The 11,820-nt window shown below is 36.2% G+C and overlaps 1 protein-coding gene across 1 annotated transcript; it reads left to right on the top strand.

Annotated features, from left to right (window-relative positions):
- Positions 1-1,102: 1,102 nt before the first annotated feature.
- LOC121313117 (E3 ubiquitin-protein ligase RNF182-like) lies at positions 1,103-3,563 on the top strand. The gene has a single exon (XM_041245299.1). The coding sequence runs from the start codon at positions 1,383-1,385 to the stop codon at positions 2,076-2,078; it is 696 nt and encodes a 231-aa protein (XP_041101233.1). The 5' UTR covers positions 1,103-1,382; the 3' UTR covers positions 2,079-3,563.
- The last annotated feature ends 8,257 nt before the right edge of the window (positions 3,564-11,820 follow it).

Genomic DNA, 11,820 nt, shown 5'->3' with positions numbered 1-11,820 from the left:
ATTGTTTTTTTTTTTTAGTTTTAGCAGTTTTACAAGTTTTTGGGAGATCTGTCACTGTTTTGTATTTGATACAAATGTATAACAAATTACATAAAACATTTACCTTGGTAAACTTTGAGGTAGGAACTTTTTAAAAAATAAAATTGCATGTAGTTTTATTAGAAATACATTGAGAAAATAAATAAATATGTTTTGGGTGACTGTATTTAAACAGTGAGACATAACTAAGCAGAACAACTTTGAAGGTAAATCATTTACACAACACAGCATTACTCATCAGTAAACACTGTTGCCATTTGACCCACAGTATCATACGGGATACAGAACCACCCTTTGTTGTTGCAAGTTGCTGTAGCCTGTTATCCAGGATAAACAAGGTGAGATTTAAAGTTTAGATGTGTTCTCTTTTATAGTTTATAGATATTTTTGATGTGTTGCTATACATTTATATGTTGCCATATGTATGCATGATAGTGTATCAGATATTAGTTTTCGCATACAAATTAAAAAAAAAAAACAGCATCACTTTTTGCTATTAAAATGATTGGTTTTGATCAAGACAATAAAAAAAAAAAAATTGAAAAACATATTTATTAAATCTGTGTCCCCCAAAACTGATTTCAACCAGTGTATGTATCAATTGCTTCCTCCTTTGTATCAGCTGTTTCTAATCATTTCAGTGAATTACACATTTCTGTTGATATTAGTATAGCTGTGAGATACGTATTGACATATTCGGTGTCACTAACCCTTTAGTGAAACTAGATAAAAGTATAAGACTTAGTATACAGATTGTAAAACACCTAAATGTATTTGCGATTCCTAAAATAAAAAAAAATAAATAAAAAAAAAAAAACAAACCAGTGTATTGCGATTCGCTAAGGACTAGTTTTCCAACCAGAGCAAAAAAAGGGACTTTTGACGGGACTGCCCAGCACTAGCAAAAATATAGTACAAGGCAGTTTCAACTGCAATGACACCCCTATCACTGTAGGATAAACAAACGTGAAGCCACTGATTGGGCTGCTTTTCATAGGCAATTATAAACAGGCTAGAAAAATCCAGCAGCTGAGTTTACTGAACACGTTTTGTGCTCTTGTTTATTACCAACACAGAGCTAACACTTTTTTTTTTAAATCTCTCAAAACAGAATGCATGAAAAGGCTTTTGAAATAGAACTGCTCACTTTTTGCTGCATACACCACTATAGCTGCAAACCAAAGCAAAGATAGTGTGTGAAGAGATTTTCAGTGATCTGTGCATACTCTTGCTACTCTGGGATGGTCTGTCCTTCCTCTAGCTTACCCAGGACGTAGTTTCAGAATTTCTTGTTCAACCTCCTGTAAGCAATATTCACAATCACTGGCCAGTTCTTGGAGGAGATGGTGGACACCAGCATTACACAGGAAATGGAGTGCAAGATCTGCTACAATTTCTACAACCTGTGGGACAGGAGGCCCAAGGTCCTGGAGTGCTGTCATCGGATGTGCAGCAAGTGTCTGTACAAGATCATCGACCTTGGGGAATCCCCACAGAATGACATCATCTGCCCTTTTTGTCGCTATGAGACCAGTCTGCCAGATAAAGCAGGGAATAGTCTTCCCGACGACCACAATATTGTGGCTGCCCTGAGCCTTGGAGTGAGGACCAAGAGGTATTTGCAAGAGAACTCGGCTGAACTGCTGCTGAGCCCAAAGAGATCGACTTCCTTTGTGAACTCTTCACACAGCTCTTCAAACTGTCTGGTCATTACCATCATAGAGGTCCAAAGGGAGGCTACCCCTGCTGTGGGGGTTTACAGACCCTCTAGTTTCAACACTAATGCTACAGCGTCTGGCTGGTGGACCGTGTGGAACTGCGCTTCTGTGCTCTGCCAGACATTGGCATGGATACTTGTTTGGTTACTGGGTCTGTTATATGTAAGCTCCTTGCCTCTTGGGATTTACTTGCTGATGAATCAGAAAATAACTTTGGGGATCATATTTGTCAGCGTAGTCCCATCTAGCATTGTCATAGTCATGGTATATAGGTTCTGTCAATGGTTGTGCTATGAATTTCTGAACTGCATATCTACATGATAAACAACATACTGGGGTCTATTGTCATGATCTAAACAGAGATGGATATAAATATTGCCACTTTATATTAAGCCATCTTCTAAAGTACTTTGAGTTTTAGAAGTTGTTGGTAGATAGGTGCATCTGATATAAAATGTATAGCAAATTACAGTGGAAATGTACCTTGGTAAACTTTGAGGTAGGGTCTTTAAGATAAAATTGTATGCAGTTCATTTTTAGAAATAATTTGTGAAAATATACAAATATGTTCTGGGTGAATGTATTTAAACAGTGAGACCTAACTAAGCAGAACAACTTTGAAGGTAAAAAAATTACACAAAACAGCCTTACTGATCAGTAAACACTGTTACCATACAGGGTACAGAACTAACCTTTGTTTTTGCAAGGTGCTACAACCTGTTATCCAGGATAAGCAAGGTGAGACTTAACGTTTAGATGTGTTCTCTTTTTTGGTTTATATGATTTAGATCTTTCTGATTTGTTACTATTCAGTTACATGTACACATACAGTATATCACTTATTAGTTAAAGATAGCTTTAGCACACAAATACAAAAAATAGCATCTACTTTTTAGTATTAAAATGTTTATTTTTGATCAAGACAATTATTATTTTTAGTATTAGTGGGCAAATGGAGAATTAATTTAGGTGATTCAATGTAAATAACAACTTGATGCTATTTTATCTGTGCAATGTCATGATACATCAATAGCAGTTAATATTGTGTGCACAAAGAAACTGAATGACATTTTACTGTAAAACAGTAAAGTAATTTTGATCTTCCAGATTCATAATCCAATGTTTGTGTTTTTTGTCAGCAGTGCCCAGTCCACTAGTACCTAACTTGGATAGTGTTGTCAAACTATGTCTTAGCTTGAGTGTGCTTTCAAGCAAGCCGAATGCACATATTTACCAATAATTAGCACAGAAGATCTTATGCTTCCAATGCTGCAGAGGCATTGCTATTATTTGCTTCTAAGCTGAAACAAAACACCTTATTTTTTAAGGTCCCCAAAAACTAATTCAATGGAGCTCATTGGGCTCCATTATGAAGCAAGTTCAAAAGACACATTTTCTAAGAAATAAAAATATTGTAATGGGACTGAACCAAAAAGAAACAGTTTTGTAACTATAGTTACTAGAGAACAGTTGAATAATTATAATTACTAGCTGGTTACAGATTTTACAGTAAAGGGACCAATGCCAAACTCTTATTTTGTATGCAAAAAAATGGTCATATTACATTCCTGTACTCTGTATTACCTGATGTGAAAATACAAATACTGAAAACCAGTCTCTATTTCTATATTCTGCATTTGCCATGTCTGTAGTAATATGACAAAGTTGAAAAATGTCCCACACCTACATTCTACCCAACTGTTAGTTGTAATACTGTTTGTATACAATTTTTTGCCATCCATTCCTTTCACAAATTTCTTCAAAAACAGATTTATCAGATCTGTTATTTTACCTATCCTGAGACCGCTTTTTACCTGCATTATTACTGCTACCGATACTACAAAACTTTTGCTTAAGTTAATTTCTTATCTTGTTTGATTGGCTGAGAGAAGTGTTCAAAGTGCATACACACAGGACTACAATGGCAATGGGGAAACTCACTGGGATGTGCTTTGTTAAACTTAATTGGGTGCAATATTCAAACATGAAAGGGTTGTAGGATCCGTTGAGAGACAGAGGGTTGTGGTTGAAAATACCTGTGGGATGCGCTGACCCAGACACCACTGCTGATGCCAGACTCCTAACCTGCATTTCATCCCAGACACTGATTCTAGCGGCGCAGGGTTTGGGGTGGTCTTGTCACAGCTGGGACCAGATGGAGAGCAGGTGGTCACCTACTATAGGGGTGGCCAATTTCTGAAAAAAACTTGTTGTCCAAGGGACAAAATGTTAGAAAAATCTACTTGTCCTTCATAAAATTACTTGTCCCCTCCCTGTTGCACAAAAAAAAAAAAATAATAATAATGCAACACATCATTTGCTGGAGTGAAAAGAAAGGCTCATTAAGTCAACCTGGCTGTCAAAGTGTCATTTTTAAGGCAAGTCTTTTGGGTAGGAACATACGTCAGTACATAATATAGTCCTGCAGATATTATTACAATTTAAATGAAGAGCATTTCACTGTTCTTGCTGAGTACTTTGAAACCTTTGTCTGTTTGCTCAGCCAGGTGGTTGATAAAATTATTCCAAGGTTTAAATGTTTTATTTGGCAAAAAAATATATTTCTTGCCAAGTTTTGTTCTGTGAATTATCAACAAGTTAGTATAAGTGATAGTTAAATGGTTAATGTTCATGGGTATGTTACTACAGTATATGCAGATTTGTGATTTTACCCACCTGTATGTCATACCTCAACTGTAGGAACAGAAGCTCATGATAAAGTCAGGTGCTTTACACTGACCTCTTTATAGAATGTTACTAGAAGTAAGAGCTGCCCTTGTGTTTTGCAACTTACAACATAAAATTAAGGGTATTTATGCACAGGTCTATTCACCCCTCCCCCTCCACACACACACACTTTTTTTTTTTTTTTTTTTTTTTTTAATCATCTGTGACGGGTGGAGGAAGGAAAAACGGTTCCCTGTGACCCGACCTCACACTGGGCTGGAGTGGAGTTACTTAAATAATGATGAAATTCATTACAAAGCAAGTCACGGAAAACCTTACGTACATGATCATGTACATAGTAAGTATACAATATAATGTTAGATTCTATGTTACGCGTAGCAATACATGTTAACCTATAGGTGGGGTTCAAGGGGCGGAGCTAGACACCAACAACCTATCATCTCCTGTCATCAATTAAATCTACCTTATTTAAACATTACTCACCTCTACCTAGCTGTTTTGTGTTTTTTTGTTTAGCATAAACCTAAGTGATTTCAAGACCCATCAACTTTCGTATACCTCAATAATGGAGTACTTACAGCAGTTGTCATCGGATTCAGAGGATTCCCAGAATTTTCCATCATTACCAGATCGTTCTCCTCCAGCTTCAATCCAGGGTCCATCCAGTCTCTGTTCTTTCTCCCCTTCTGGTATTTCAGTTACATCTGATCAGGCTCCCGATCAGGCTCTCGTCCAGGTTCCAGTTCAAATGTTACCTACCGTTCCTGCCACTCAAACATCGAATCTGTGCCGATCCAAGCGACTTCGGCCTCAGGACACCCCTCCGGATCGATTGTTTTGGAAGGACTGGCCCGTGAATAAATTGATAAAAACCCTCCTTAAAAACGGTAATGCGATTCCAGCAGGGAGTGATAGAGAGTCTCTTTTTATTCTCTATTGCAATTTAGTCTCAGCAGAACCAGTCTTTCCTCCGAAAAAACATAATCAGCCGCGCCCAGCCATTCAGCGTCCTAAAACAGACAGCAGGCAGTCTATTCCGGATCAAATCACCCCCACAACTAGCACCGCTAACCAGCAGCCAGCCATTGAAATCCAACATTCGCAAATATTTAACGAGATAAAATCATTTATGCAGCCTTTTGCCGATACTCTATCTTCGGTCAGTTCTCAACTGTTGGATCTAGATAAAAGGGTATCTAATATGAAACAGGGAAAACAATCTACAGCGCTGTCATTAATTCCAGCATCAAATACTGCAGCGCCGCCTACAGCTTCTTTCGGTCCAGCCCTAATTTCAGCCAGCAAAGCAGATCCTCCAATATACAACCTCGCTACTGCCTGTACATACGGATCCTCCTCTCCAACTGCAGCTAGACATCACACTATATCTCCACAAATCAAATGTAACATTCTCGAAGGTAAGGACATTAATCTTGTTTCACTATTAATGATGACTTCGGAATTCTTGGACCATAGAGTAGTGGATTGCAGAGATTTGGCAGTAACTCTAAAATCCAGAGATCCCAGACTGCTTAAAAATCTTACATTAGGGGAATTTGTCCTTGCTTTCTCCCTATTCAGAGATGTGTTATGCTCGGTATATCCTAACCGCAGAGCTGAATTGGACTCATACGAATACTACATCGTGGAGCTGTCTGTCAGATATGGAGGGACTATGTTTTTTGAGTATCATAAAGCATTCACTGCAAAAGCAGCAGCGATATTGGCAGCAGATAATCACATCATCAATTGGGCACAACCTAACCCAGATCTATTTAACAGAATTTTTGGTGGTCTAAGAGCTAACGTATGTGGGGTCTGCGCTTCAACAGCTCACTCAACATCCCTCTGCCCTAAAGCTGCAGTGGCATCAACTTCTAAAGCACCCGGTTTCGCCACGAATTCATACAAGTCTTCAGTACCTAATCCTATACATTCTTCAGCTCCCTCGATCAATCCACAAGGAAAGACAAATACGGGCGCAGCATTAGATTTTCAGGAGGAAGACAAATCTGCAACAATTTCAATGCTGGCTTCTGTTCGAATAGGCAATGCAATTTTATCCACATGTGCAGCAATTGCGGAGACGCTCACGCTGATACAATCTGCCCTTTAAAACGCAAGTAACTTTCCCTGATGCTCACAGTCTTTACTCCTATAAACATCCCGGCATCATCAAGTAAATTACAGAATCATCCCGACAGTAATTTAATCAATTACCTGATCGACGGATTAAAAAATGGTTTTTCAACCGGTCTGACTCAAATTCCTTCTTCCTCGTTCAAAAGCAAAAATCTTTATTCAGCGACTCAAGAACCACAATTAGTGCAATCTCTCATCAAAAAAAATAAATAAATAAAAAATTATAGAAGGATTTATAGTGGGTCCGTTTTTAGCTCCTCCTTTTCCAGTATATAGAATTAATCCTATCGGCATTGCCACGAGGAAAATGTCAGGAACAAAGCGTCTCATTATTGATTTATCAGCACCACGGGGGTCAAGCACCAGCAGCATTAACTAATTAATTCCCCAAAATCAATTTTCCCTGCATTACATCACTATTGCAGACGCAATACATTCAATTAAATTAGCAGGTCGTGGTTCCTGGCTAGCAAAAGCAGATATATCAGACGCATTTAAAGTAACGCCAATACACCCGTCTCTCCGTCACCTGTTTGGTATATGCTGGGAAGAGAAATTTTATTTTGCCATCTAATTGACTTTCGGCTGCCGTAGCAGCCCGAAGATATTTGATTCTCTGTCGGAAGCATTATCCTGGATTCTTCTTAATGTCTATCATGTCCCATTCTTGCTCCACTTACTGGACGATTTTTAATAATTTCTCCTCCTTCAGATGCACCAGCAGAAGCGATTTCCAATCTTAAAAGCTTATTTTTCTGAAGTTGGCATTCCGCTTTCGGACGAGAAATCAATCGGTCCCCTTCATTCTTTGGAATTCCTTGGAATCATTCTAGATACAGAAAGTTTGAAGCCAGCCTGCCGGAGTCTAAACTTAACCATATTCGTTTGCTCATTGAGGATTTTCAGATCAGTAAAACAATTAAAAAAACAGGCACTGCTTTCATTGTTGGGTTACTTTAACTTTGCAATACGTATTATTCCACTGGGGAGGACGTTTATATCTCGACTGCTAGCGCTGGAATCAACAGTAAAAATTAAATAAATAAATCTGGACTCCTATATAAATATCTCCTCAGAAACTAGAAAAGACATTAAAATGTGGTCTACGCTTATCCAGCACTGGAACGGTCTCTCTATGTTTTATGATGATTTCATTTCAGCTCCACATGATATGGCTTTATTTACTGATGTCTCAACTCTGGGATTCGGAGGTCTATTTAACTATTCTATTTATTGGTTTTGCAGTACATGGCCTGAGGAAATCAAAAACATATCTCCTCATCTAAAATCCACAGCTCTGCTAGAGATATACCCAATAGTAGCAGCTGCCCAGCTATGGGGGGTCATCTCTGGTCCAAGAAATCAATACTATTTTACTGTGATAATTCAACCACAGTGCATATTATAAATAAAGGACGTTCCTCTTCCCCTCTTATCATGCAATTGCTGCAGCAGCTAGTATGGATTTCAGCCTCTAATAATTTCCTAATACAAGCTCGCCACCTACCGGGCATTTTTAATAATGCAGCTGATGCTATATCTCGTTTACAGATTTCCAAATTCCACAGTTTGCTGCCCACAGCTCTGCAATATCCAGCAGCAACGCCACAGTTCAATCAGCTGATTTACAACTAAATCCAACTATTAATAAACTTCTTAATTCAGCTCAAGATTACATGGCACCAGCACTTGCCCCATCTACCAGATCCTCGTACTCTACACCCATATGGAAAGAACATATATTTTACATATATTAAAAGCAATATATGTTCAACTTATATGCCTGTTATTTTTTATGTTGCTTTTGTATGTGTATTTATATATGTTCATATATAAACCATATGTGGTTTTGGCACAAAATTGGCCCCTTTTTGTAGTATGTACAATATAAGGATTTTATGTGTTTGCATATGTAACATACATTTCTCCCCATATGTTATTTGTACTGCAGATATGTGTTTTAATAGTTTAAATATGCTTTTTTAATCATTTCAATGTTTTTAATATATAATTAATGGTTTTTTTTATATAATTTTAATTTTTTATACTTTAAGTATGCTTTGTTTACACTGTAAATATGTGTTTCTTATACTTTGAATATGATTTATTTTATAAGTTATTCAAGATGTTTTTTTATATTGGATATGTTTTTAATGATTGTTTTATACTTTAAATATGACTTTTTATAAGTTAAATATTCTCTTTTTATACTTAATATGATTTTTTCATAAGTTAAATAAGTTAAAGTTTTATACTGTACATGTACTGTTTTTTATAATGGAAATATACCCCTTCATTTCGTGAATGTTCTATACAAATTTACATATTTTCATATCCATGAACCAATGAAGAAAAACATGAAAACATTAAAATACACACAACATTTATAAATATAGTTGTCGTCAAAGGTTTACATACCCCACACTGTAATCAGAAAATAGAATGCTACATTGACACTTCATATAAATATAATTCCTGGTATTTTTCCTCCATAGAAAAGATAACACAAGATTTCTACACAAAATATTTATTTTCAACACTTGTTCAAAAATAAGTAACATTTACATTACTTTATGTAATGAGCTCATATGTAATATGCTTAGTTTAGAACTAATATTACATTAGATATGACTCATATCACTCTCCTGTTTTTCAATTCCAATTCCTCCTTCAAATCAATTCCAAATTCCAATTCCTTTTTGCATTCACAGAATAGGCTTTACTGGAATTGAATTGAAAAGGGAATTAAAAATGGAATTGGAATTGACCCCAACCCTGTTGAAAACAAAACAAAAAATACAGATCTGGTCCTTCAAATCTTCACTCTGGTTTCATTCTGTGTCGTAGTTCATTTATCTTGCTGTTAATTGCACCACCAACTACACTCTTTGGGGTACAGGGAAACTTTTTCAAGGTAGCCCCTAAAAAACACTGATCACATAGATTTAACGACTTGCACAGATATATACAAATCTTTTAAAAACCGTACCACATATCTGAAAAGGGTTCATTAGTTACATATTGCCACAATAAATCAACAACATTTTTGTGTGTGGGTGTATTTAAATGTTATGGTGTATGCTCTTAAACTTGTCTTACACTACAGTTCATAACAAAATCTGTACTTGGAAGCAGCTATGCAAAGGCAGTCTTTTCTCAATTAATACCTTGCTTAAGCATTGCATTGATGTGGCACAATGGACTGAAATGTGAAGTATTTGCTCAAAAGTCAAATTTACATGAGACATGAAATTTTATATTGTCAAAGATCCCATGGCACTATTATTATTATTATTATTATTATTATTATTATTATTATTATTATTATTATTATTATTATATTATTATTATTATTATTATTATGTATTCATATGTCTGAAGCATTAATCCAAGGTGATTTACAAGGTGTTGTTGAAAGAGTGAGGTGGCTAAATTCCAAGTCAGGCTTTCCTCAATCAGGTCTAACAAATTTCTTATGACTCCACCTTAACTGCTGTGTAGTACTCTGCTGGTACAAAATGGCTGCACCCCAGAGGGTGCTGCACTTGAGTGGTGGGTGAAGTGAGTCTGTAAAGCACTTTGTCAAAAGTGTGTATGTGTGTGTGTGTCAAATTTACATGAGACATGAAATTTTATATTGTCAAAAATCCCATAGCACTATTTATTATTATTATTATTATTATTATTATTATTATTATTATTATTATTATTATTATTATTATTATTCATATGTCTGAAGCACACACACACATACACACTTTTTTGCAATCACATTTAATCTAGAAACATCTCTAAGAAGACACTCAAATATAATATTGCACGTTAGTTTTATTGTAAAAAAATAAGTAAAATGTTCACTTTAACTTTAGAAATTATGGACGAGACAATTAAAAAAGCATTATAAACTGAACCCACACAACCATCTTACTTTGATATTGAATGAAAATGATTAAAAACAACACTGCGATACATTATTTAATATCTAAAGTACATTACATCTCACCGGTAACTGCGGTTCATCAAGGTCACTATCATCTGAAATTTGGAGTTTTTTTGTTTTTTAGGAGAGGGCATTTTCGTTAGGTCATTAAGTTTTCTTCTTAGTTCGCCTTCTTTTCCTAAAATAAAAATAAAATAAATAAAACCCTGCATTATGTCCAGATATTTGGGGATTGTATTTGTCATAAAAATACTGCACTTTGACCATACAAATTAAGATGGACAGCCATCACTGAATCAAAACTGAAGTTAAATTAAATCTGGCTTAATTTATTTTGTGGGTTTGGGGATTTTATTGTAAAGCAAAACACACAGTAAATAGTTCTTACAAATGCTTGTCGTCAAGTGTGACGAGTTCTTAGCTCCCTCAGCACCACCTACCATAAGAACATAAGAACATAAGAACATAAGAAAGTTTACAAACGAGAGGAGGCCATTCGGCCCATCTTGCTCGTTTGGTTGTTAGTAGCTTATTGATCCCAAAATCTCATCAAGCAGCTTCTTGAAGGATCCCAGGGTGTCAGCTTCAACAACATTACTGAGGAGTTGATTCCAGACCCTCACGATTCTCAGTGTAAAAAAGTGCCTCCTATTTTCTGTTCTGAATGCCCCTTTGTCTAATCTCCATTTGTGACCCCTAGTCCTTGTTTCTTTTTTCAGGCTGAAAAAGTCCCTTGGGTCGACAGTGTCAATACCTTTTAGAATTTTGAATGCTTGAATTAGGTCGCCACGTAGTCTTCTTTGTTCAAGACTGAATAGATTCAATTCTTTTAGCCTGTCTGCATATGACATGCCTTTTAAGCCCGGAATAATTCTGGTCGCTCTTCTTTGCACTCTTTCTAGAGCAGCAATATCTTTTTTATAGGGAGGTGACCAGAACTGCACACAATATTCAAGATGAGGTCTTACTAGTGCATTGTACAGTTTTAACATTACTTCCCTTGATTTAAATTCAACACTTTTCGCCTTTTTTTTATAGCTTCCCCACATTGTCTAGATGAAGGCATTTCTGAGTCAACAAGAACTCCTAGGTCTTTTTCATAGATTCCTTCTCCAATTTCAGTATCTCCCATATGATATTTTATAATGTACATTTTTATTTCCTGCATGCAGTACCTTACACTTTTCTCTATTAAATGTCATTTGCCATGTGTCTGCCCAGTTCTGAATCTTGTCTAGATCATTTTGAATGACCTTTGCTGCTGCAACAGTGTTTGCCACTCCTCCTACTTTT

This window comes from Polyodon spathula, chromosome 3 (genome assembly GCF_017654505.1).
Source record: "Polyodon spathula isolate WHYD16114869_AA chromosome 3, ASM1765450v1, whole genome shotgun sequence".
Classification (NCBI taxonomy): domain Eukaryota; kingdom Metazoa; phylum Chordata; class Actinopteri; order Acipenseriformes; family Polyodontidae; genus Polyodon; species Polyodon spathula.
Note: the sequence above shows the minus strand (reverse complement) of the source record. Positions and strands in the feature narration are given on the sequence as shown.

Bases quoted from the DNA above. Each gene is read 5' to 3' on its own strand.
- LOC121313117 (XM_041245299.1), top strand. From the start codon at position 1,383: ATGGTGGACACCAGCATTACACAGGAAATGGAGTGCAAGATCTGCTAC.